Source organism: Pichia membranifaciens, assembly GCF_001661235.1.
Source record: "Pichia membranifaciens NRRL Y-2026 unplaced genomic scaffold PICMEscaffold_3, whole genome shotgun sequence".
Lineage (NCBI taxonomy): Eukaryota > Fungi > Ascomycota > Pichiomycetes > Pichiales > Pichiaceae > Pichia > Pichia membranifaciens.
The window spans coordinates 471,561-495,837 of record NW_017566984.1 but is presented as its reverse complement, the minus strand read 5'-3'; the positions used below and the strand labels follow the sequence as shown (position 1 = coordinate 495,837).

Sequence of the window (24,277 nt, the reverse complement as noted above, 5' to 3'; positions counted from 1 at the left end):
TCTTCGACAACATTCCACCCCCCCGGCCTCCTCCCACTCTTCCCCTCGCAGCGGCGAAACGAGAAACGAGCCCGCGAGCCCGTTGGCGACGCGACGGCGGCGCCTCTCGAAAACGGTGAGGCGGGAAGACGGAAAAGACGACATGGCACAAGAGAAAGATCCATCTGTGGCCACCAAGGGGAGGGGCTTCTTCTGCCTGGAGACACTCTACAAGTCATCTACTAACCCATCCACCACCGTCTGTTCTGCGTACTGTCCAAATTATATGAGTAATATCGAGAACCTCAAGTCCTTTGGTACGTTAGGCCCCTGCCAGCATTTTTTCTCTTTTTTTTTCTTCTCAGGTACATGGTAAATGCCCTTCTTTCCAACGACCCGTTACTAACATTCTTGCGCCTGCACCCACTGCAGCACATTTTCGACAGATCCCTTTGCCGACACCGGCGATGATGAAACTGAATTAACCAACTACATTCACATCCGTATCCAACAGAGAAATGGTAGAAAGACCTTAACCACAGTCCAGGGTCTTCCAGCGGAATACGACTCCAAGAAGATCCTCAAGGTCATCAAGAAGGAGTTTGCGTGTAACGGAAACATCGTCAAGGACGACGAGCTCGGAGAGGTCATCCAGTTGCAGGGTGACCAGCGTTTGAAGATCATGGAGTTCATGGTCCAGACCCTCGGCTTGAAGAAGAAGAACATCAAGATCCACGGTTTCTGATGGTCTTTTTCTCCGCCAAGGCCCCGGGCCGGTTATATACTTCTACGTATGCGATGGTGTGTTTCGGCACACCGCTTTTATAAAGTATTATTCCCTTTACCCTACTCATATCCTCGACACGTCTGGCGTCCTTCTCATCTTGCCGCATGAAAAAAAGGAGAAAAGATAAACCAAAAGCGTAAATTAATTATTTCCAGTCGCCTGACAGCTTCCCTTGTATTACACCTTTTTGGTTCCTGGACCCTTCTCTGCCCACCCACCTTACACACTCAGCCCCGATGCCATCTGACCTTAATTTGAAAAAGTCATGGAATCCAAAACTCCTCAAAAACAGAGAAAAAGTCTGGGAGAAAGAGCACCAGATCTACGAAGAGTATAAACGAAACCAGCAATACCAGGCAAAGCTCCAGGAGACCAAGGAAAAGGATGAACTCCTTTCTCTCGTCGACAAGACCAAGCCCGCAAAAAAAGACACAAAAACAGACTGGATTTACCATTCACCAGCTGCTTCCGGTGCAGACTCCTTGTCAACTGCTAACGAGGACGTTCTTTTGGGTCGGACTCGCATACAGGAAGGGACCATAAAAAACGACAGCGCCAAAACCACTACCTCTAAAATCGACAAAGTGCTGACAACGGGCGTCACCACTGCCAGACCTGATAAATCGGAACCTGAACAACTCTCAAAGACTGATCCTCTGTACGCAATAAAGTTGCAGCAGCTGAAGCGCAAAGAACTCATGGAAAAGCAGCGGAAGATCGACAAATACAAGAAGAGAGAAACGGAAAGAAAAGGCAAGCACAGACATAGCCATCACCACCACCGTCACCACCACCGTCATGACGACTACAAATCAAGCGATGAACCAAAGCGGTCAAGTTAGAATTCTGAACTAGTAGCGTATAACACAATATATAGTGTCACCAGTGTCCACCCCCAAGTGACAGAGATATTGCTCCTCGCCTTGCAGCAGCTTCCCCTTCTTATCATGGAAATCGAAGTCCTTGGCTTGGACGTCCTGGATCTCTCTTTTGTGGTGGTGGTAGACCTCCGACGTCAAAAACCACTCATGCACCTTTCCTCTGATGAACTTTAGATCCGTGCCGTATTCCTCATGTGCATATTCGTCAGGACTGAACTCAAAGTGGTACACAATAGGGTACTTAAGGAGGTAACGAGGCTTCTCCGCTTCTTCTCCCTCCTTCTCTTTCTTTTCGTCGTCTGTCTCCTTCAATAGGTTGATTGATACATACACGTGCGCACAGTGCACCGGGATCTCCTTGAATACCTCGTCGGCTGGGTTTCTCCATAGATTCAACGCCACACCTGTATGTAGCACGATTTCATAGAGTCCAAGTAATAAACCGCCGTATATCAGCAACGCCGTAACGCATCTAGACGAGCTGCTTTCGATCAAATGTGACGTAAATTCGGTCTTCGAAAGCGGACTTAGAATATATTGGTTAGTAAACGCCCTGAACAACACCACAGCATCATTTTTCATGAACGCTTCAAGCACCTGCTCCACACGATCCATTGTAATCAACTTCTACGACCTTAAAACACAAATTTTCCGTGGAGACGACCAAAAACCTTTCCACGTATTGGTGGTCACAGTGCACAGCTAAATTCTGAAAAATCTCCAAAAGATTCCTACTCGCTCGTATCGGCTCTCGTTTAGTCTCACTTACTCGGACATGAAAATTCAACTTATTCTTCACACTATATACTTGGAGTCACTATTTTAAGTTGCTTGGGCGGAATCAACGATATATATAGGCCAAACATGTCTGCTAGATCCGTATTATATGCACTAGCACTGATAGTCGGCAGCTCCTATGTCACTTATACAATAGTCAGTTCCTATCCGGAAAATAATACCCCCAAGAAGAAGAAAAATGTTGCGGATCTAATAGGGAACACACCAATGGTACGCATAGCTTCCCTTTCTGAGCATACAGGCTGTGAAATCTATGCCAAGCTGGAAATGGCGAATCCGGGTGGATCTGCCAAGGACAGAGTTGCCTTGTCTGTGATCAGACATTTTGAAAGGATAGGAGAGCTAGTACCGGGAAGAGGTGATGTATTGTTCGAAGGAACTTCGGGGTCTACTGGAATATCTTTCGCTATGCTCTGTAACGCGTTGGGGTACACAGCTCACATATGTCTTCCAGATGATACCTCCAACGAAAAACTTCAATTGTTGGAGAGCTATGGCGCCGAAATAGAGAAAGTCAAGCCAGCCTCCATTGTTGACCCAAACCAATATGTCAATGCGGCTAGAAAAGGAGCACTGCAGCTCAAAAATGATAAAACTACAGCATCCAATGGAGTTTTTGCCGATCAATTTGAGAACGATAACAATTGGAGAGCACACTATGCCGCAACTGGCCCAGAAATTTGGGAGCAGATGAGCCACGACATCGATTATTTTGTCACCGGATCGGGAACAGGTGGTACAATTGCAGGTTGTTCGAGGTTTTTCCGAACAGTTTCTAACAAGATAAGAGTAGTACTTGCTGATCCTCAAGGATCTGGAATGTACAATCGTGTCAAATATGGGGTAATGTACGATAGTGTGGAAAAAGAAGGAACGAGAAGAAGGCATCAGGTGGACACAATTATAGAAGGTATAGGGCTGAATAGAGTCACCCACAATTTTTTGCAGGGGGAGCATTGTATTGACGATGCTGTTCGTGTAACAGATGAACAGGCAGTTCGGATGGCAAGATTTTTAAGCTCAAATGACGGCTTGTTTGTTGGATCAAGTAGTAGCATAAACGCTGTGGCGGCTGTCAAAATTGCCAAAACTGCAAAGAAAGGCTCCAAAATTGTGATAATTGCTTGTGATTCCGGTACTCGCCATCTCTCAAAGTTCTGGAAACATGCTCTTGATGTGAATAGAAATATTACATTAGAAGAAGTCTTACACTAATAACAATATATGTAGCATCCTTATAAGGTGATAAAGTAGATTGAGCTATAAATTACAAATCGTCGAAAAATCCTCTACTTTCTGGCTTGATATTCTTCTGCTTCTTGTTGGCACGAACCATGTCTTTCCAGTCGACTTCGACTTCCTCATCCTCATCGTCGCCTTCTTTTCTTTGTCTTTTCATTTCGGCTTCCACAGCTTCTCTTCTCTTCATCACTCTTTCTCGCCTCTCTTGCTTAGTTTCTTTCAAATCAACTTTCTTACTCCAAGAAACGTTTTTTTCTTTTAACTCTTGCTTCTTTAGCGATTTTTCCTTCCTTTCCTGTTTTCTTTTCTCAGTTTTCAGCTCAGCAAGCCTTGCAGCCTCTTTTGCTTCGTCTTTATAGGCATATTTGTCAAAATCAATGGATCTATCAAACCAGCCATCCTCTGGAAAATTAGTTATGTATTTATTTTCAGGCATTTTAGGAAACCTCTTGAGACCATGAAGTTTAGCCAGTTTGAGATAATCAAGCTCTGAAAGTCTGAAAATGGAAGATGCAACGTGTTTAGAGTAGTATCTCACAAAGCCAACGTAACATCGGATAGCGTTATCATAAAGGAGTCGGTCTTTCAACATCCAGTTTCTCATTTCATCATCATAAAATTTGGTTTCCTCGGGCTTCAACTTTGGGGTATCTATCAGTTTTAGACTGATGTTTTTGACACTCAAAAAGTTGACGTATTCCTCCTCTCTACCTTCGTTGAACATTGTAATTGCAGTTCCAATCTTATTTGCCCGTCCTGTCCTTCCACATCTATGCAAAAACACATCTGGATCCGTTGGGAGATCAAGCTGGATCACTAAATCAACGTCAGGTATATCTAAACCTCTGGCGGAAACATCTGTAGTAAAAAGAACTGCTTTTGAAGCCAATGATTCTGTAAATTTACTCAAAGCTTTGATTCTCGGTTTGGCCTCAAGTTTTCCATGAAGAGAATATATCTCAAGTTCACCTTCTGATATATCATCCGACCTAGAAATCAATTCAGTAAATAAAGAATAAAAGTAAGTGACTGCAAAGTTTGTTGGAAAATAAACAATCACCTTCTTATATCTATATTTCTTAATCATTTCCATCAACAATTTCAGTTTGATTTCAGGATCCACAACCATATAAACCAGATTAAGACTTTCTGGTGCCGTATTAGTCTTAATAGATGCAGATTTTACCGTGACTTTAACTGGGTTTGTCATTCCTGTCTTAAAGATATCATTACCTGCTCCAGATATAGTGGCTGAGAATAATCCAGTCCTTCTTTGCGTTGGTAATAATCTAACAATTGATTGGGTATCATTGAGAAAACCAATATCTAACAATTTATCTGCCTCATCTAAGATCAATATTTCACACTTGCTAGTTCTTACTGCGTTGTTTGAAAGAAAATCTAATACTCGACCAGGGGTACCAATTAGAATTTGAGGTTTGTTTGCTATAAACGAGCTCAAATCTTCTCTCAAAGATTGAATAGATCCCACCAATAACTGTGATTTAATTTGGCTTTGTTCTTCTGGTTGTAGGTTAAGAATGGACTGAATAACTGTATCTATCTGGTTTGCAAGCTCCCTTGTTGGTGATATGATCACTGCTCCAAAAAACCCCTTTTTGAACTCTCCATCAGCCAAGGACTTGGCGACTTTTTCTAAAACTGGAATTACAAAAGCAAGTGTTTTTCCTGATCCAGTGACAGCTTCCACTACAACATCCTTATGCTGCGAGAGGAGTGGAATAGTAGATGCTTGAACTGGTGTCATTGTATTGAATCCAAGAGATACCATTGCGTCACGAAGCCATGGCTGAATCTCATACGAAAGTGAGTCCCATGCCACTGAAGTTTTTTCTGGCTGCATTTCTTGTTTTATGCACTCAGAGAACAATTGTTATGTGGTTAACTAGTTTAATTTAAGGAAAACCAATCAATCAATATTTTTCAGAAGCTAATAACTTTTTTTTTTCATGAACAACTTATTTCCTTTTTTGGAATCCTTCTGTGCACCGACATAAAAAATTTCATCTCCGATGTATATCTGAACAGTATTAATACTCTTCATCAAACGAATAAAACTGCAGTGCACGCCAAAGGGAAATGCAACGTTGGCGAAGGATTGTGCGACCTGAAAAGTTGTGGAAATTTATATCAGTGAGAAATATGTCTTTTCAGAATGGAGGAGAAGGTGGCCAACTAGATTACACAAACTGGTCCAAAAAACAATTACTCAAAAGAGTTCTTGAACTTGAAGGACGACCAATTCCGCCATTGCAGAACTCTTTCAAAGTCGTAGACAATCAAACTTCGGACAATGTGTTACCAAAAAAGCACAAGAAGCAAAAACATTTTGACTTCTCCAAATATTCAACCCGAAAAATAGCTCTCAAGTTTGCTTATCTTGGATGGGATTATCAGGGTCTTGCATTACAAGGTGAAGAGACCAACCTACCAACTATAGAAGCTAAAATAATGGAGGCATTATACAAAGTAAAACTAATTGGATCCCTGGATCAAGGGCAATGCGAGTTCAGCCGATGTGGAAGAACAGATAAGGGAGTAAGTGCGATGAACCAAGTAATATCCTTAAAGGTTAGATCCAAGCTATCTGAAGAAGAGCTCAAGGACAATGCCAACGATACCAAAGAAATCGATTATATCAAAACAATAAACCAATCACTTCCAGAGGACATTAGAATACACAGCATTTGCTTGAGACCTCCACCAGATTTTGATGCCAGGTTTAGTTGTACTTATAGACATTACAAGTATATCTTCAACGGTCAAGGACTGGATATCGAAGCCATGAACCAAGCTGCTGGCTACTTTTTGGGTGAAAATGACTTTAGGAACTTTTGCAAGATTGATGCTTCAAAACAGATTCACAATTTCAAGCGAACTATTCTATGTTCTCAGATAGACCAGCTTCCAGGTAATGAAAATCTTTATGTTTTCAATTTGAAAGGAACTGCATTTTTATGGCACCAAGTTAGATGTATGATTGCGGTGCTATTAACAGTTGCTCAAAGATTCGAGGATCCAATTATTGTACGTGAACTTTTGAATGTCGAGATCTATCCTTCTAGACCAGTATATAAGATGGCTCACGATATTCCATTAGTGCTTTATGATTGCGGCTTTGACGAAGCTCTTGTTCATTGGAGTAGCGGCCCAAAACGTTCATTCAACGTTAACAAGGCGGTTGATGGCCTTTGGAATGACTACAAAGTCAAGTCAACTATTGTTGATTTCATGAGGAAGTTCACGGAGGAAAAAGATGCCGACGGAAGATCAGGTAAGATTCATGTCAACTTGGGTGACGGGATAGGCCAGGCAATGAACAGCTATACAAAATATGGGAGTAGAACTCGTCTAGAAACTGCTGACGATATCAATGCCAAGTGGAAAGGAAAAAAAAGTACCTCGAAGCTAAGTCAAAAAAGAAACCACTCAGAAATAGATTCTGAAAGCTTATAGGAAGCTAATATTTTTCCCTTGTCCCATGTATAATATTTCCTTTTTTACTGTATATAGCAAAGTATCAAACAGTACGAAGCTCGAAATTATAATCAACTAGTTGAGGGCCCGTATCAACTACTCCGGAATTATTTCTACCCATCTGAGTGCCGCGGAAAAAGGTCCGAGCTTAAAGTTCAATTAGATCACATCAAAACCACTTTACTTCATAGAGTCTGAGCTCGAGATAGTATCTAACACAGACACCACCGACTTAATAAGAATGGACCAGCTACTATCGAAGGCGGGAAGTACCCTTGTTACCTTTGCAGTAAGATCGGGGGTGCAGGTTGCATCAACATACGTGATCAAATCAGTCTCCACTTTAATGGATCATGTTCCGGAGCAACAGAAGAAGAAATTAGATAGGAAAAGAAACCAGTTAGAAAGCAAAGTGGAAACTGTTACTTATTCAATAGAAGTTTTGAGGTTAATGGCTGCAAAAGGTAACTCTAATTTGAGTTATGTGCTAAAATTAGCCGATTATTTGAAGGAAGATATTGATAACTTTTCCAAGGATATAGAAATCTTGACTGCCGATTTGAAAAAAAAAAAAATTAGTTCTGAACTTCTTAAAATCATAGAAAAAACAATTGACGATTTGGTTGAAAAAATTGATAACATAATTCCTATCTTAAATTTAGTGCTGACTACATACGGTACATCCACCGTAAATAATTTTCAAGATTATGTTTCTCCCGGACGGCTACTAAATTCGACAGTTTTGGTAAATCAGTCTAATGAAGAGTTTGTCAAACACAAGTCCGGACAAGAAATTAACGTTGGTCCGGAATTTTCCTTGACATTCTACAACATATATTATAATCACACGGCAGCTTCTAACGGGGAGCATCAAATTACATGGAGAGAGAAGTACGCTCGGTGTAAGTTTCAAGTTGTAAGAGTTCCAAATAATGAGGTTGAATACTGTTACAAACTGAAAATACTGGAAGATTTTGATGATGAAAGATACCACGAAGAAGATGAAAAACCAGAAAGAAAATCGTATGACATACGTCAAATCAGCAAGCTTTTTTTTAGTGCGTCTGGGAGACTTTTAAAGCTAGAGGACAGATCTTCCCCGGTGTTGGTTCTTAAGACTATGAAAACAACATCCGAAGAGTTGGATAGTGAAACTCTTAATGGTGCTGAGGAGAAGCCGCACGATGATGGAGGAGTCGAATGGATCGCTGTGGGTGATTACGAAATGGGCACAACTGAATCAGATAGTGATGATGACGATGAAGAGGAGGACGAGCATGACGAAGAAAAAAGCTTTACTGAGGCCAAACAGGAAATAGAAGCAAAGGCAACTGATAAGGCCAAGCCTAATAATAAAATAGGGAACAGCTCTCCTTTGTCATTATTAGAATACTTGATAAGGCTATGCACTTTACAAGCAAATGATCAAATGCCACTTTTAGAAGTGAAAGATGAGAGGTTGCGCCTGTACCTAGCCGATGAAAACCAGATGAACAAGACTCCTAATAAAGTGGCGTCTTTGAACAAAAAGATGGAAAGCCTTAAGATTTGAGAGGTTATAAGTATATAATTATGTAACACCAGTTCCATATAAAGAGTGCATCAAGTTTTCTCTCATGTATGCTTAGAAAATGTAGCGAGCTTCCCCGTTGGCTGAAAAATATTTGTCTCTTTTTCGATATCAAGAAAAGAGATTTGCTAAACATTTCCATTCGAAAATAGAGAATAACAGAAAGTAAAATATAGTCAAACTACATTGCACACAGATACTACATAGACAAGCAAAATGGTGGACATTGTAGGAAAGATTAAAGAAATACAGGATGAGATGGCACGGACCCAAAAAAACAAGGCCACAGAATATCATTTGGGTCTTTTGAAAGGTAAGCTTGCAAAGTATAGAAGAATGTTACTTGAACCAGAAGGAGGAAGCGGCGGAGGCAAGGGGCAGGGATTTGAAGTGCAAAAAAGTGGTGATGCTCGTGTTTGTTTGATTGGTTATCCTTCAGTGGGTAAATCATCTTTCTTATCGAAGGTTACAAAGACAAAATCCGAGGCTGCCGCATATGAGTTCACGACTCTCACATCAGTTCCGGGGGTTTTGGAATATGAGGGCGCAGAGATTCAAGTTGTGGATTTACCTGGTATTATAAGAGGTGCAAGTGAAGGTAGAGGTAGAGGTAGACAAGTTGTTGCAACAGCAAAGACTGCTGATCTGATTATAATTATTCTAGATGCCACAAAGTCGCATCAACAACGTGAACACCTGGAAAGAGAGCTAGAAGCTATTGGTATTCGTCTAAATAAAGAGAGACCTAATATGAGTATCAAGATAAAGAAGACCGGAGGAATTAAATTAAATTGTTTGACACCTCCTAAATACATTGATGAAAAACTGGTGACATCAATTCTCAAAGATTATAAAGTCCACAATGCCGATGTTATGGTTAGGGATGAGAACATAACGGTTGATGATTTGATAGACGTTATAAATGAACAGCACGTTGTTTATACACCATGCCTTTATGTGTACAACAAAGTGGATTCAGTTTCCCTTGAGGAGGTTGACCGGATTGCGAGAGAGCCAAATACAGTTGTGATGTCTTGCGAACTAGATTTAGGAATCCAAGATGTTGTTGAAGAAGTGTGGTACAGATTAGACCTATTAAGATTATACACAAAGAGAAGGGGAACTGCACCTGACTTTAGAGAGCCGATGGTCGTGAGACACGACTCCTCAATTGAAGATGTATGTAACTCTATTCACCGGGACTTCAAGTTTCAGTTCAAATACGCATTGGTATGGGGTTCTTCATCCAAGTTTGGCAATGCTCCACAAAAGTGTGGATTGAATCACAAGGTGCACGACCAAGACGTTGTTTCCATCTTCACGAAATGAATTCGGGTATAGTGTGGTATATAATGTTTTTCTAATTTTCAATTCCTGATCTTTTACTCAGCTATATTTTTTGTTCTTTCATCGAATAGCCTCTTATCTTCTGCCAACTGAGAGCTGAAAAGATCTATCTTTTCATCCCAAACATCCAACCGACTCTCCATTGTGGAAAGCTCTTTTTCTAATCCTTGCAAAAAACTCACACTATTTGCGGTTCCTACAATAAGATCATTCAAGGAGCTAAACCGGTCCACTATTTTTCCCAACAAAGACGCAAAATCAGGTAACGTTTTAACCTTATCGTATAGAAGGCATAGCTTTCGGTCTGTCAAAGGAACAATTTCGGATTTGTCTTTGACTCTTTTTGAGTCTTTTATATAAGTTTCACAATTGTCAATAAGCTTGAGCACCTCAGTTTCCACCAAATTTAAATTCTCTCCACCATCTAAAATTAAGTTCACTCTCGTGTACAAGTCTTCTATTGTGTCTTGTATTGTTGGTGTCATACTCTGAGATGACTCGTATCCTACGCTATCCTCAAGTCTTGATATTCTCGATTCCAGTTCTAGAACAATTGAGTCCGAATCTTTTGTTATTTTTTTAGGATTGCCAATTTTATTTTCCTTTTGTTCCTTTTCATTACCTTCTTTCCAGTCTTTGATGTCGATGTTTTCCCTAGCTCTAGTTTCGTTAAGTTTTTCCTCCCAGTAACCCAAAAATGTGTTTGGTCTCCCCAGTTTAAAATGATCTATGTCATTTACAAGTCCATCTACCTTTTTTTTTAAATTCAAATCCACACTTTCTGTATCATTGTCTATCTCAACCATAAGGGATCGTAATTCGTTTTCCAACATCGTAAATTTCAATATTCTATTATTCTTTCGGGCATCTGAAGACTGATTGTTTACTTTTTTTCGAAAACTCTTGGCCGCAGTATTATTCGTGAAGTTGTAAAGAAGCTGCTCTTTTACTTTTGTTTCAAAATCTTTGCTCAAAGATTTCAGTCTAACCTGGGTATCTTCTTCAATCACGAGCCCGGGATCAAATTGTCGTTCGCTGATTTTATTTTGGGAATATATGTTGTTATCAGCTGTAGGAAAAGATTCTAGCACTTCGGGCTCATTTTCAAAGACGGGGACATCTTCTGAATAATAGTCTGCTGTTGTCATTGTGATTTCTGCTCAATCGAAAAAATTGACTGTCAGATCCAAAGCATAATCTTCAATTGGAAAGTGTCAGTTCTTACAGAGCCTTCTTGGCCGATTGTTTATCAGATAGTACGCGGAAAAAATCGATTTTTTTTTGTGACCAAGATATCAGCATAATTAGTTATTAAACAAGTAAAGAATGTATTTATACACAACAAACACGAACGCAGTGTTCAAATTAAGACTAGAAGGAAAGAAAAAAGAGGAGAGGGATCGTTCTAGATTTATACAATGTTACTAGAAGAATACAAATATATATACGACTTCATAGTAAACGGCATGAAGATTGGGGGTGGGACGAGATCGGAAGAGGGGTCTATGCAAGAGAAGAGGTAATTTTTTGGAAGGTTGCTTCATCGATGGTTCCGATTTTGTATAAATATGTAACCAAGCTCTGGATCAAAATAATGATATCTTGTGGCTCCAAGTTGACGATGATTGATTGTAGCATATTACCAACGTTGACGTTGTGGGTGGAGATGAAAGTCTCGTAGTACAAGTAGGAGAAAGAGCCCATTAGGAATTGACAGTCCATTCTGTCTGTGATTCCACCATGGCCTGGGATGGTGTGACCAAAGTCTTTGATCTTAAAAGCTCTCTTTAAGCCGGAGGCAAAGAAGCCACCGAAGGGAGCAATCAAAGAAGCAAACATAGAAACAATCATTGTGTGGAAATAGACCGGCTTCACCTGTATGTACTCCCTATGGAGGATCTCAACCAAAAAGCTTGGCAAAGTGTAGATCTGAGGGATGAAGACCGGGTTAGGGTCGCACTCCACGACGGAAAAGAAGGTTGTGTAGATGTTGTCAAAAACGGGACAGATGAAATAGTTCACGTTGGAAAAGATGTATGTGAAAAGGAAGGAGGAGAAGGTTGTGCAGATCCATGCTCCAACAAACCCTTCAACGGTTTTCTTCGGCGAGATGGAGATCAACTGCGTCTTTCCAAAGGTGATACCACACAAGTAGGCGAAGATGTCGTTGACCACCACCAAGCCTGCAGGCACTATGAACCAGAACATGCCGTGCAGAATGTTGCTGACGATGCAGTGGCCCTGGAGAATCACCAACAAAAGTGTCATGTGGGTGACGCACAACTGCGCAAACTGGAACTTGAGCGACCCCTTGCGCAACGAGGCCACAAACCCGACAAAGCCGGTGACGTACATGCAGTAGCTGAGGAACTTGTGGTGCATCACGAGCTTGATCGCAATGACGCTGGTGTAGTCCGACACAACGAAGTTCGTCAAGAAGTACTTGATCAGATTTCTTCCGTCGAGGTAGAAGATCGTGGTGACCAAGAACCACCAGTTCAAGGGCTGTGTGTACTTCAAGTCCTCCAGCTTCGCTCTGTGCGTGGTGATGTTGATACACTCTCTAAACACCGCAATCTGGATGAGCAGCACCACCACAATGGTCCAGAATTGTCCTGCCGTCAACGTCGCAAACAAGAGCACTGTCATGATCAACGTCCATATGGTACGGAGAATGAAGGTCTGTTTCTTCTTCTCTCTCTCGTTTACAGCCCCTTCCTGGCTGGTCTGGCTCGTCGCCGACTCCGCTTGTGCACCTGTGTCGAGCTTGAGTTCGCATTCGGATTGTCGGGACGTTTCAGGCTTTAGATCACTACTCCTGTCTTTCTCTGCGTCTGCCGAGCCGGATCTCGCCACAGGCGATTCCGCCGATCCCTTCTCTAAGCGTTCTTTGTTGTCAATGCCCATTTACTGTTGCTGCTGTGCTGATGCTGTAGTCCGCGCTGTTTTCAAAGGATGTCCTGTTCAACACCGCACACAATCGATCCAATCTTCCTTGTCTTCACTTGCTTGCCGTCTTCCAAGGGCACTAACATAGCCAAAAAAAATACGGAATAATCAAAAAAGAAAAAAATGTCCTGTCGTCCAGAGACGCTCCTTCTGTCAGTTTACGATATCGCGACAAAGGCAGGGGACAAGACATTATCACATGCAAGCACACCTTCTGGCTTCTCTGGTCACGAGAATTTGTGTGGTATATCACGTGCGCCTGCCATTTTTGCGGCGCGGGTGAATACGACAGGGAATTTTTGTCATTTTTCACTTTGTTACCCTTTTGGGACAATTTCGCATTTTTCTGCATTTTTTGCATTTTTTTCTTTTTTTCGGCAATTAACAGTCGAACGGACAAGGACATGATAATCGGACGACAGATAAAAACAGGTAGTCCGGCACCCTTTCTGGACGGGTTTCGGAGGCAGTGTCGGCTGTGGAGGTCTGATTTAGACACTCAGGAGATACAGAAATGGGCACGGACGAACTAGTGAGCAGCTCTGCGGCTCGTGTGTCGAAAATTCTGGACACAAGCAAGTACCAGAACCTCGATAAGGCCAAGCTGTTGGAAAAAATAGACGATGATATCCAGGAGTTGAATCTGCTCAAGCGCAGAATACGGCAGCTGGAGCAGGACGGCGAAGGCGAAAAGGTCGAGTCCGAAGTGAGTAGCGGGAGTCCGGCCAAGCAGGGTGGTGAGGAAGACGCACGTGCTGTGGAGACTCCGGAGGAGGAGAACAAAGAGGTTGCTCATTGGAAAGACCGCAGCAAGTCGACGGTGCTGGCCTTGTCCAGCAGCAGGCAGTACCGACAGTACGAGCTTGCGTTTGACAGGGTGAAGCTGTTTTACAAGGAGCAGCACGAGAAGCAGACGGTGGCCTACAACATCCAGGCCCGGATCAACTTCAAAACAAAGGTGAGGGACCGCATGACGATATGGGAGGCCCTCACGAAGTTGAACAAGCTCCTCGACGAGTCGGACCCCGACACCGAGCTGTCCCAGATTGACCACGCACTCCAGACTGCGGAGGCAATCCGAAAGGATAACAAGCCGAGGTGGTTCCAGTTGGTGGGCCTCATCCACGACTTGGGCAAGTTGCTCTACTTTTTTGACTCCCAGGGCCAATGGGATGTCGTTGGCGACACGTTCCCTGTTGGGTGCAAGTTCTCGAAAAAGATCATCTACTACGACTATTTCAAAGAGAACGTGGATACGAAAAACCCGCTCTATGGGACGAAGTATGGCCTCTACTCCCCGCATTGCGGGCTCGACAACGTCATGTTGAGCTGGGGGCACGACGAGTACATGTACCATTTGGCTAAGGAGCAAACGACGCTTCCGCCGGAAGGGTTGGCCATGATCAGATACCATTCATTCTACCCGTGGCATTCCGAGGGCGCCTACAAGTACTTGATGAACGAGAAAGATAAGGAAATGTTGGAATGCGTGCAAGCCTTCAACCCGTACGACTTGTACTCGAAAACGGACGTGCGCTATGATATCGAGGAGCTGAAGCCTTACTACCTAGAGTTGATTGATGAGTTTTTCCCTAACAAGATTGTTCAGTTCTGAGTAAACATGTTTATCTTTTCTACTTATAGATCTATCATTACATAGACAACATGCTGTATCATTATCTAATAGTTTTGGGGAGCGTAGCTTGGGCTTCTGATGAATAAGGTTTTTCAAATTTTGGAATTTTAGTATACAATTATAGAACATAAAATATGATGGGAAAAATGAACGAAAATGAACTGTACAAAGTATGTGAATGAACTTGAGCTTGAATCATTGTAAAAAATCAAGTGCTAAAAATCATAGAACCTCATCTGAGCAGTATCATAAAGTCTTCACTGCAAAGACTTTTATGAGTTTGCTTCTAATGACAATGGTCATGCATGTGGACGAAAGAATAAGAAAAAGATGTATGAAAAGCTGGTCAAAAAAAAATGCAACAAGCACAGTGCTTATGGAAGAATTTGTATTATTCCGAAATGTTGCTCAATATTGTAAGGACCAGGAAGTTTCCATAGATCTTCGAAAGTTGTTAAAATAGTGACATCCACGCTGACATTGTCTAAAATGGACTGGACTGCGATTAATTGGTTTTCAGGGCTTGGGACGTTTCTACCATTTGTATCACCCTGGTTTGGATACCCAGTTTCAGTGACAACTATATCCATGTTTCCACAAGCTCCTTGAACAATTTGAATTTGGCCTGACACAAATGAACCGGCTTCATCCGCTGAGGCATTGGCGTCAAAATATGAGTGTGGGTTAATGCCAACGAAGTCAATTCCTGAGCTTGTACATAAGGAAGGATTCTTTTCAAAGGAGACAGGAGGTTCAGAGGTGGTCACCTTCCCGGAGTAGCCAGCATTTTGTAATTTGCCCTTGACCTCAGAAATTTTGGAGATCAAATCGGAAGCAGAACAGTAACCACTGTTGACAGCTTCGTTACCAATGGTGAGGTATGAGAAAAGTTCCCAGCCAAAACCACCGGAGCCTGAGGTGACATAGGAGATGAAGTCGTCGACCGCGGTGTCGATGGAGTTTACACCAGCATCGCTAATCCAGAAGCCTTGGTTGACCTTGAATCCGGTCTGCTTTGCCGCCTTCAAAATGGTTGACAAATAGTTACAGTCATTACCATACACTCTCAATTCATTGATACCCTTGGAGTGGATCAATTGGAGATCGCTCAAGACTGTAGAAAAATCTTTGCATGAACGGTTGTTGTCGTAAGGTGAGTATACGATAGCATGGGGTACTTTTGTCAAGCAGCCAGATGATGAAGGACTTGGAGCAGAGGTAGACGACGAGGTCGATGTCGAAGAAGAGGATGCGGCAGTTGGTTGGGCACCGACTTGTGCATCTGTTGAGGAAGTGGAAACAGAAGTGGTGATGTTTTGTTGAGGGGCTTCAGATGATGACGAAGTAGCAGAAGTGGTTGCAGGTGCATCCGAGGACGTTGTTGGGACGTTAGGAGCAGGGCTGTTTCCAGTATTCTGTGCGTTGTTAGCTTCAGTCTCTGAGCTTGACACCGTGCTACTAGTAGTTGGAGCATTGTTGGTCGTTTGAGGAGCATTGTTTGCTGCTGCAGTAGGCGCATTGTTTGTTGATGTATTAGGAGCAACGTTGACTGGGCTCACCATGGTTTGTGGCAACTTGGAGTAAAATACCTCACCGTTTGGCCAGGTAGTGACATAAACAGACTCTGAAGTAGAAGTCGTGGCGGCAGCAGCAGTAGTTGGTGTTGGAGCTGGAGCTGGAGTATTACCTTGAACTGTTGCCCCATTGCCGTCGACAACAACGGTTTGTGCGACAGTGACAACAGCTGGAGGGGCCGGACCGTTACCGTTGACGGTGGTGGAGCAGTCTCCTGTGGTTGTGGTCGTTGCCGTGTAATCATCGGTGATAATCACGTCTTTCTTTTCAAGATCGTGAACTGCGGTGATTTGAGCAGGATTCACCTGCATGTCGTTGATGAAGACTTGTGCAGTCACATCGCTTGCTGCAGCAGGAGCAATAGGCTCGGCAATAGGGAGTGGGATTGGAGCAGCAAGGATGAAGTCCAACATGGTTAGAAAGGTCAAAAAGAGTTGGTAGTTCATTGTGAAAAAGTGTTTTGCTTCGTTGTTTCGGAATGAAAGGAAATTAGCTGTAAAAAAGAGAGTAAAGAGTTGGGTTCTATTTTAAAAGAGTGAAAATAGTTGGAATTCTTGTCTGGGATTAAAGAAAGTGAGAAGTTGGATTGCGTTTAACGAACAAACGAGAAAATGAGTGTTGAGCTAGCTTGTCTTTTTTGTTATTCGCTTTCTAGTATTCCATGCAGTGAGTGAAGAGAGTGAGTGACTTGGCGAACAAAACCAGAAAAGAAAGTAACGGTTAGAGGAAAAGTAAAAAGAGACCAACAGGCAAGCATAAAAGTGAAACAGGGGAAGCAGGAAAAAAAGAGGAACTTAGACCATTTTGTAGATTCCAACGAAAGCTTAACTTCCAGATGCATTAGGCTGGGAAAGCGCCTGCCGCCTCATAATGACTCTGTCAAATCTTGACGTCCCCACTAGTAGCCTACGGAAATAAATGGATATCTTGCTGGATTTCACGGCGCTTGCACCTTGCTTGCTATTCTGGCCTTCCTTATGCGGAGGCTAAGCGAGCGTGCAGTATGCAGACAAAGGCCTGTTCAGATGTCCACTCCGATGGCTGGGTTTATCACCACCTCGAATTCCCTCTTTGGGATTTAATTGTACGTGCATCTTCTTTTTTTCCTCGAGCACCCGCGCCATTCTGAGAAAAACCCCTCTGCTGGGCCCTGGCCCAGCTACGAAACGCCTTGGGCGTGGGTGTGGGTTTGGGCCAGGCCTTTTGATCGTCCCTTGTCGTAAGCCTCTGCGGGCTGGTGATTAACACATAGATAACTGTGTGTGTGTAACAGCTATCTACGGGTGCTCACAGCCCATGTGAGACTTAGCAGAGCCCCGCGGGGCTCGTCGCCGCCGCCGACCCCATCTGCGGCGGACGCGCCAAAAGGGAAAAAGGACCCGCTAAAAAAAAGACGTCCTTGGTTGGCGCCAGCAGATGCAGCCCAGCCACCCCAGACGGGCGTGCCGGACACAAGAGTTGTGTATGGAGCAACTGTAGGCAGGTCCGGTGACGACGTGGATGTGAAATTGCATTAGCGTGGGAAAAGTTATGTGGCCGGCAGAGAGGTGGCCAGAGAACGCAGCGTCTGCTGCGGGCCCGTAGGCTCGGCGCTCGGCTGGTCGGGCGAGAGCGACGGGGGAGAGAGGAGGGATCACCAGCTGCTGGGGACGGTTGCCCCATATGAAGAGGACGTTGTAGGCCAGGGCACGGTGGAGGAGCAGAGGGGAGGCGGTGGTGGACTCAGGACAGGTGGCAGGTGTTGACAAAAAGAGCAGTAATCGATGGAGAGTCTTGTACAGATACCTCCGGAACCGTTAGACGGGCTCCTGCGGACACAGAGACGGGAGCAGGCTGCGGAGCAGGATTCGGAGCAACAAGTAAACGAAAAATACGGGCTCGAGAGAGATGCCGAAGGCTCCAATGAGGCCGTATGCGTAGACAAGAGCAGCAGTGAGCACTGTAAAGGTGACACGGAAGGCCAGGAGCTGGCGAATTTCAACGAGGAGGAGGACTACGTGTCGTCTTACTTGCCCATCACCTGCTACTCGATCTTGATAGCGCTGGGTGGGCTTGTGTTTGGGTACGACATCGGCACGATTGGCGGACTGGTGGACCTTCCTGCGTTGAGTGCCCGGTTCGGAGACAGTGTGCAGACGGGGCCGGCAACGTTCAGCCCCATTGTGAAGGGAGCGTTAGTGAGTGTGTCGTGTCTGGGCGGGTTTGTCAGCGGAGGGGTTGCGGCGAAGCTGATCCCGGTCATCGGCATGCGGTGCACAATCTTTGTGTCCATGTTGCTGTATGCGCTCGGAAACACGGTGATCTTACTTGCTCCGTCGTGGGAGGTGATTCTTGTGGCACGGGTGTTCAACGGCGTGTGCATCGGGCTCACCACCATCACCTGCCCCATGTACATCAGCGAGATCACGCCTATCCGGGAGCGGGGCTTGTTCACGAGCTTGAACCAGCTCTTCACAACGGTCGGCATCGTCATCGGGGCCTTGAGCATCTTGTTCTCCGCCACAAGGTACTACCCGGACGACATCTCGCAGTACCAGTACCCGTTGCTCCAGGGAATCCTTCTCTCGGCGATCGGCGGGGTCGCCATCTGGCTCGTCCCGGAGTCGCCCGACTGGTTGGTGAAACGTTCGAAGCCAATCAGCAAGGTCAAGAAGTCCTTGGGCAAGTTGCGCAGCCTCCCGTTCGACGACGAGTGCATCATCAACGCCACCGCCAAGCTCTTCGACTACAACTTCCAGATGAACAACATCCACCATCTTGACAGCAAGAACTCGACGTCGATCCTCAAGGGTCGGCCAAAGTACTTCCAGAGAACACTCACCGGCGTCGTCTTGCTTGCGTTCCAGCAGTTCACCGGCATCAACTACTTCTTCTTCTACGGCATCACGATCTTCGAGAACGTCGAGTTGAAGACCCCATACCTCGTGCCAGTCATTTTCGGGGTGGTCAACTTGATTTTCTCCGGCTTGTCTGTCTACGTGATCTCCCTCTTCGACCGCAAAGTTTTGCTCATCTTCGGGTCAGTGAGCTTGACGCTGTTGATGGCGGCATTCACCGCCGTGGGCACCTTCTGCGAGGTGAACTTCCACGTGACGATTCTCCTCATCGTGCTCTCGTGTCTCTTCATCGCCGTCTTCAGCATGACGTGGGGCCCAATCGCCGCCGTCGTCATCTCCGAGCTGTATCCGCCCAGAATCAAGGTCAAGGCCATGTCCGTGTGCGGGTCCAGCTCGTGGATCTTCAGCTTCACCATAGCCTTGGTGATCCCCACCTTGACAAGCAAGATCGGGTTTGCGCTCGGAGGCGTGTTTGCGCTCTTCACGTTTCTGAGCATCTTCTTTGTGCACTACCTAGTGCCGGAGACGAAGAACGTGTCGAGCACGAGGCTGGACCGGAGCTACGAGACCAACCCGAGCCGGTTCGGGGTGGTTCTACAGAAGTGACAGCCCCCAGAAAGTCCGCTTTGCTGTAGGTGTCTTTGCAGGCCACGTGACTGCAGGAAGACCTTTTTTATATTTTATATTATGTTTGATTGTATTAAACTAAATTAAAAAAAGGGTGGGTAGTGTTCACAACGTGCGGAGGCAGCGTCGAGGAGCACGACACCGCTTTGACTTAACTTCGCCTTCAACCGAACCTGCTTAACGGGAGGTGGCGTGGACCTTTTGGAAAGCACCCTTGGCTTGTTGCTTGGAGATCTTGGCGCCGGAGGCAACGAGCTTGGCCTTCTCAGCCTTTCTCTTCTCCTTGTCGGCCTTCTTCTTCTCCTTGGCGGCCTCGATGGCCTCGGTTCTCTTGGCCTTTCTTTGTTCTGGCTTCAAGGATCTTCTCTCCTTGATCAAGTCCAGCGAAGCACCGACAATGGCTCTTTGGTGCTTGACAGCCTTTCTGGATCTCTTCTTGGAGACCTCCTCGGTGATGCCCTTCTTGTGGTGCTTTCTGTAGAGCACAGTCCAAGCGATTCTTCTAGGGTTCTTTCTTTGCTTGAACAAGGAGTAAGACTTGGATGACTGGAATCTGAAAATCTTCGAGTCGCCTCTGATGAAGAGGGTACCTCTGCCTGGGTAGATCTTGGAACCTGAAAAGGAGTCAACTTCGACCTTCATTGCTGGATGTGTTGTTAACGCTGTTTGGCTGTTCTCGATCTCCTGTCTGTTTCCAACCTTGTCCACAACTAAAGAACAGAGCCTCCTTCTATCCTCTGCCGATAATATCTGCACCACTGTCTCCCTCACCCTCGCCTGCCACCCTCTCTCTCCCCCCTACTACCCTGTCTCTCTCACTTTCCCACTCGCCCCGCCGCAAAAAAACACCAATCCGGTGTCTGCCTGCGGTGCGCGGGGTATTTACCCGCAGTCACGCTTTTTCAACTCACACCCCGCGCACCTCACGTCTGTTTACTCTTGCTATAGACCCGCGGCGCGTCTCCGGCGGCCGCGGTGAAAAGTTTTCAGCCAAAGCAGGCCGCGAGGAGTATAAAAGCAGCAGCGGCGCCAGGCAGCTGGCAGGAAGGGTAGGAGAAAGTGTGTGCAGGGGCATCTTTGAGGGGCTCTTTTGGCATCCCGAGACCGGAGTGAAATATATTAATACACAGAGATGGTCAGTATATCTTTTGTTTTCGCCGCCGGCAACAGAGCTGCGTGGACGTGAGGCGTCTTCATTACGCCATTGCGTCCCGCGGGCGTGCTGTGGGGGGTGTCGTTTGCGCTGGGCGCTATACGAGAGCCGTATACTAACTGTGTAGTGTGAAGCGCCGCTGCGCTTTGTGCATCCTCTGGTGTTGTTCAGGCCCCAAAGAGCAAGAAGAATTCCGACCTTATGAACGCCAAGTTGGCCTTGGCCATCAAGTCCGGTAAGTACACCCTTGGCTACAAGTCGACCATCAAGTCGATCAGACAGAACAAGGCTAAGATGATCATCATCGCCGCCAACACCCCTGTCTTGAGAAAGTCCGAGTTGGAGTACTACGCCATGTTGTCCAAGACTTCTGTCTACTACTTCCAAGGCGGCAACAACGAGTTGGGCACTGCCTGTGGTAAGTTGTTCAGAGTCGGTGTCTTGTCCATCTTGGACGCCGGTGACTCGGACATCTTGTCTGTTGTCCAAGCCTAATTCTGTACATATGTGTAACACCTGATCTATATCGAGCTATACTGAACACGGAATTTCTCCTCGGATAAACCGCTCGCTGCGCCGCTGTACCCCGCTCCAGCCGCTCCAGCCGCTCTCCCTGCCTGCCGCCGCGGTGTCTGCACCGGACACGGCGGGGGAGCACGGGGTCGATGCACGAGGGCCCCGAAGGCGACGTGTCTCTTCAGGCCGTCTTCCTGGCGCAAACGGGCCTCCTCTTCTGCTTGTAGATAGAGGGATAGACCGACAGACAGCCCCAGCCAAATCGCCCTGTCAGCTGCCCCCGTTCCCTCCCTTAACATGACGGACACCCTAGAACCAAGACTCGTCCTCGAAGATGACACCTTCGACATCTACATCCGCATGAAGCAGTCCGCAGAAGACGACTTCTGTTTCCAGGTCTCGGACAAAACCACCTTTAGAGACCTCTTCGGCATCTTCTCTTCGATCCCGGTGGTGTTCTCCCCGTCCATCTTCTACGACAGACTCCCCGTCGGCTTCTCCGTATCCCACTACCCGGGGCTCCTCACGAGAACGGGCGGTGTGCTCTACGAGTACGAGGCTGACAAAAGCAAGTACCTCACCAGGATCACCAACCTCGACGAGCCTGTCAAGAGCAGGTGTCTCCCGGGACAATTGGTCGTCCCCGTGTTCAAAAAGCGGACTCTTCTCCACTACTCCGTCCTTGCCGTCTTCCTCGCATGGCTCTACACTGACCTCCCGGACTTCATCTCCCCAACCCCAGGCATCTGTCTAACCAACTACGTCACCGACGCTATTGTATTTCTTTTGAAAAACTTGCTAGACAAGCCGGCCCAGGCTGAGAAATTCTACAACGATATTCACGAGCCTGTCACCGTCGTTGGCCAATGCATCTACTTCGCCTTCCACATCTTCAAAGTCGCCATGTTCTACTTCATCCTCTGGGCTGGTTTGTTCAACCCTTACTCCTGGTCAAAGCCTACTCTCGCTCTTGAAAGAGAAGACCTCATCAGACTCGGGTGGACCGGCGTCAAAAGAGCCACTAAGCAGGGCTACCAAGACGCACTAAGGAAACTCATGATTGCCGAGTTCGGCGGCATTATGAACATCTACAAGAGTGGCAAGCTATCCTATATCAAAGAATGTTTCTTAACATTGGAACAAGGTGAGGGTTATGACAGCTTGGCTCATCCTCTTGCTACAAAGCCAGAAGATGCTTCCCCTCGCTTTGTGCTCTCCCGTGAAATGCTTCTCAGAGAACGTGCATTTCTCAACACCAAGTTGTCAACGATGTCCTACGAAAAAGCCTTTGCTTTCTTGAAAACCTACAGACAGTCTGGACCATTGCATCCTGGTCCAGAACTTCAGGCTCTAGTCGACCTGAAGTTCAAAGAAGTGAACGACAAAATTGCTGAAAAAGAAGCTCAGACAAACACTGTTCTTCGGAATACAGCTACTCCAAAGAAGACTGAATGATTAAGTACGTTTTTCAATGGTGAATGTACATTTCTTTTTCTTTTTGTTCTCAAATAACTTGTATCGGTATTCTTTACTTTTGGATTTTTAAACTTTTTTCTTTATAATTTATACATGCATGCATAATAATTTATCATTTCTAGCAAACCTATTCGGATCCAGATTGATGTGGGATATCTTTAAACTCATCAAAAAATGGCAGTTTCAAAAGATCCTTTGCATCCAAACGCTCGTAAGGGTTCAACACCATGCTTTTCTTCAGCACGGTAATTGCTTGTGCGTATTCTCTGCCAATCTCGTTATCTTGAATCACCCCTTTCTTGTCAATGGCGGCAAGTAACTCCCATGCCGGAGAGTCTTCCCCAAAGGTGTCACCTTCTTTACAATCCATCATCACTGCATTCGCTATTAAGGCTTCCAAACTTATCTTATCCTTGATTTTGGGGATATTGCAGTCAAACTCTAGTCCATGAAATAGTGCGCACTCCTTCATCTCAGTTATCCCAAAGATATTGGTGATTTCCATTATAGCTTCTACATCATCTGTGGAATTGAAAAAGGGAAATCGGCGTGATAGTAACGTTAATAACATGATACCTGCTGACCATATATCGATCTTTTTAGATTGATTGTTGCACTTAAACAGGACTTCCGGAGCACGGAATCCCCTTGTTCCTGCTCGGTTGGCACGACGGCCAGGTCTTTGGTCATCTTTCAAGTAGCCGTTTTTTGGAAACTGGCCAGCATAATCAACGTTTAACTGACGTACCATATTAGATGTATATCCGCCAAAAGAGCATGGACATTTGTTTGTAATTGGCTCCATATCGATTTCCGCTAAACCAAAATCAACTAAGACCCCTCTTCTAGAGAATGGGTCATACAAGAAATTAGTTGGCTTAATATCTCTGTGTATAATATCTTTGGAATGGATAAAGTCAAGAGCCTTCAGCAAGTCAAACATATATGATTTAATTCCAAAAAGTGGTAAGTCCCGATAAAAATCACGAAAGTCTGAATGCTCATAGTACGGTAAAACAGCAACCACCTGATCTTCATGACGCAATACATCTAATAACGGAGCAACATTTTTATGTCCACGTAACGTGTATAACAACTTCAATTCGTTGTATATTCTCTGTGGTGACGACGTGACATATATCCGTTTTAATGCTACAGTTGAATTGATTCCTTTGTGAAGTGAATTTCTCGCCACTGGTTTAGCTAAATACACGCTGGAAAAAGTGCCTTCACCGATCTTTTGCAGAATTTTGTATGATTCTTCCAAACCGGGAAATTTGCTGGTAAAGGAGTATAGCTCTTGGTTTTCACTGGGCGTTAATGCATATTTAGTCTCAGGTTCTGACATTTCCTGATCATCTGAAACTTTTGAGATCGTGCTCACTCCCACATCCGTTCCATTTCCT

The 24,277-nt window shown here is 45.1% G+C and overlaps 17 protein-coding genes across 17 annotated transcripts; 10 read left to right on the top strand and 7 right to left on the bottom strand.

The window, feature by feature from the left end:
• Window positions 1-203: 203 nt before the first annotated feature.
• Window positions 204-841, top strand: PICMEDRAFT_16314 (hypothetical protein). Its single transcript, XM_019161162.1, has 2 exons — window positions 204-296; window positions 426-841. Exons 1-2 carry the CDS (start codon window positions 266-268, stop codon window positions 722-724), a joined length of 330 nt encoding a protein of 109 aa, XP_019017543.1. The 5' UTR covers window positions 204-265; the 3' UTR covers window positions 725-841.
• Window positions 842-854: 13 nt separating this feature from the next.
• On the top strand, window positions 855-1,613 carry PICMEDRAFT_129696 (hypothetical protein). The gene has a single exon (XM_019159992.1). The coding sequence runs from the start codon at window positions 1,003-1,005 to the stop codon at window positions 1,606-1,608; it is 606 nt and encodes a 201-aa protein (XP_019017542.1). The 5' UTR covers window positions 855-1,002; the 3' UTR covers window positions 1,609-1,613.
• A 4-nt stretch (window positions 1,614-1,617) lies between these two features.
• On the bottom strand, window positions 1,618-2,262 carry PICMEDRAFT_72499 (hypothetical protein; the record flags this gene model as incomplete). Its single annotated transcript, XM_019164214.1, has 1 exon — window positions 1,618-2,262. One exon carries the CDS (start codon window positions 2,260-2,262, stop codon window positions 1,618-1,620), a length of 645 nt encoding a protein of 214 aa, XP_019017541.1.
• A 227-nt stretch (window positions 2,263-2,489) lies between these two features.
• On the top strand, window positions 2,490-4,044 carry PICMEDRAFT_16312 (hypothetical protein). Its single transcript, XM_019161161.1, has one exon. The coding sequence runs from the start codon at window positions 2,512-2,514 to the stop codon at window positions 3,658-3,660; it is 1,149 nt and encodes a 382-aa protein (XP_019017540.1). The 5' UTR covers window positions 2,490-2,511; the 3' UTR covers window positions 3,661-4,044.
• PICMEDRAFT_33508 (hypothetical protein) lies at window positions 3,713-5,551 on the bottom strand (the record flags this gene model as incomplete). Its single annotated transcript, XM_019162827.1, has 1 exon — window positions 3,713-5,551. One exon carries the CDS (start codon window positions 5,549-5,551, stop codon window positions 3,713-3,715), a length of 1,839 nt encoding a protein of 612 aa, XP_019017539.1.
• A 231-nt stretch (window positions 5,552-5,782) lies between these two features.
• Window positions 5,783-7,292, top strand: PICMEDRAFT_16310 (hypothetical protein). The gene has a single exon (XM_019161160.1). It carries the CDS (start codon window positions 5,851-5,853, stop codon window positions 7,162-7,164), a length of 1,314 nt encoding a protein of 437 aa, XP_019017538.1. The 5' UTR covers window positions 5,783-5,850; the 3' UTR covers window positions 7,165-7,292.
• Window positions 7,293-7,314: 22 nt separating this feature from the next.
• PICMEDRAFT_16309 (hypothetical protein) lies at window positions 7,315-8,834 on the top strand. Its single transcript, XM_019161159.1, has one exon. It carries the CDS (start codon window positions 7,427-7,429, stop codon window positions 8,735-8,737), a length of 1,311 nt encoding a protein of 436 aa, XP_019017537.1. The 5' UTR covers window positions 7,315-7,426; the 3' UTR covers window positions 8,738-8,834.
• A 233-nt stretch (window positions 8,835-9,067) lies between these two features.
• PICMEDRAFT_16307 (hypothetical protein) lies at window positions 9,068-10,561 on the top strand. The gene has a single exon (XM_019161158.1). It carries the CDS (start codon window positions 9,092-9,094, stop codon window positions 10,082-10,084), a length of 993 nt encoding a protein of 330 aa, XP_019017536.1. The 5' UTR covers window positions 9,068-9,091; the 3' UTR covers window positions 10,085-10,561.
• PICMEDRAFT_72493 (hypothetical protein) lies at window positions 10,138-11,250 on the bottom strand (the record flags this gene model as incomplete). Its single annotated transcript, XM_019164213.1, has 1 exon — window positions 10,138-11,250. One exon carries the CDS (start codon window positions 11,248-11,250, stop codon window positions 10,138-10,140), a length of 1,113 nt encoding a protein of 370 aa, XP_019017535.1.
• Window positions 11,251-11,605: 355 nt separating this feature from the next.
• Window positions 11,606-13,009, bottom strand: PICMEDRAFT_58738 (hypothetical protein; the record flags this gene model as incomplete). The annotated part of the gene is made up of 2 exons (XM_019163316.1): window positions 11,606-12,816; window positions 12,859-13,009. The coding sequence occupies 2 exons, from the start codon at window positions 13,007-13,009 to the stop codon at window positions 11,606-11,608; spliced, it is 1,362 nt and encodes a 453-aa protein (XP_019017534.1).
• Window positions 13,010-13,516: 507 nt separating this feature from the next.
• On the top strand, window positions 13,517-14,672 carry PICMEDRAFT_16306 (hypothetical protein). Its single transcript, XM_019161157.1, has one exon. It carries the CDS (start codon window positions 13,566-13,568, stop codon window positions 14,664-14,666), a length of 1,101 nt encoding a protein of 366 aa, XP_019017533.1. The 5' UTR covers window positions 13,517-13,565; the 3' UTR covers window positions 14,667-14,672.
• A 404-nt stretch (window positions 14,673-15,076) lies between these two features.
• Window positions 15,077-16,075, bottom strand: PICMEDRAFT_25491 (hypothetical protein; the record flags this gene model as incomplete). The annotated part of the gene is made up of 1 exon (XM_019162395.1): window positions 15,077-16,075. A coding segment is annotated over one exon (999 nt), but the record flags the coding sequence as incomplete, so codon positions are not given.
• A 1,950-nt stretch (window positions 16,076-18,025) lies between these two features.
• Window positions 18,026-19,705, top strand: PICMEDRAFT_72489 (hypothetical protein; the record flags this gene model as incomplete). The annotated part of the gene is made up of 1 exon (XM_019164212.1): window positions 18,026-19,705. One exon carries the CDS (start codon window positions 18,026-18,028, stop codon window positions 19,703-19,705), a length of 1,680 nt encoding a protein of 559 aa, XP_019017531.1.
• A 198-nt stretch (window positions 19,706-19,903) lies between these two features.
• PICMEDRAFT_72488 (hypothetical protein) lies at window positions 19,904-20,368 on the bottom strand (the record flags this gene model as incomplete). The annotated part of the gene is made up of 1 exon (XM_019164211.1): window positions 19,904-20,368. One exon carries the CDS (start codon window positions 20,366-20,368, stop codon window positions 19,904-19,906), a length of 465 nt encoding a protein of 154 aa, XP_019017530.1.
• Window positions 20,369-20,622: 254 nt separating this feature from the next.
• Window positions 20,623-21,633, top strand: PICMEDRAFT_16302 (hypothetical protein). The gene has a single exon (XM_019161156.1). The coding sequence runs from the start codon at window positions 21,081-21,083 to the stop codon at window positions 21,372-21,374; it is 294 nt and encodes a 97-aa protein (XP_019017529.1). The 5' UTR covers window positions 20,623-21,080; the 3' UTR covers window positions 21,375-21,633.
• Window positions 21,634-21,640: 7 nt separating this feature from the next.
• PICMEDRAFT_63335 (hypothetical protein) lies at window positions 21,641-23,313 on the top strand. The gene has a single exon (XM_019163472.1). It carries the CDS (start codon window positions 21,693-21,695, stop codon window positions 22,848-22,850), a length of 1,158 nt encoding a protein of 385 aa, XP_019017528.1. The 5' UTR covers window positions 21,641-21,692; the 3' UTR covers window positions 22,851-23,313.
• PICMEDRAFT_20617 (hypothetical protein) lies at window positions 23,035-24,174 on the bottom strand (the record flags this gene model as incomplete). The annotated part of the gene is made up of 1 exon (XM_019162164.1): window positions 23,035-24,174. A coding segment is annotated over one exon (1,140 nt), but the record flags the coding sequence as incomplete, so codon positions are not given.
• Window positions 24,175-24,277: the final 103 nt, after the last annotated feature.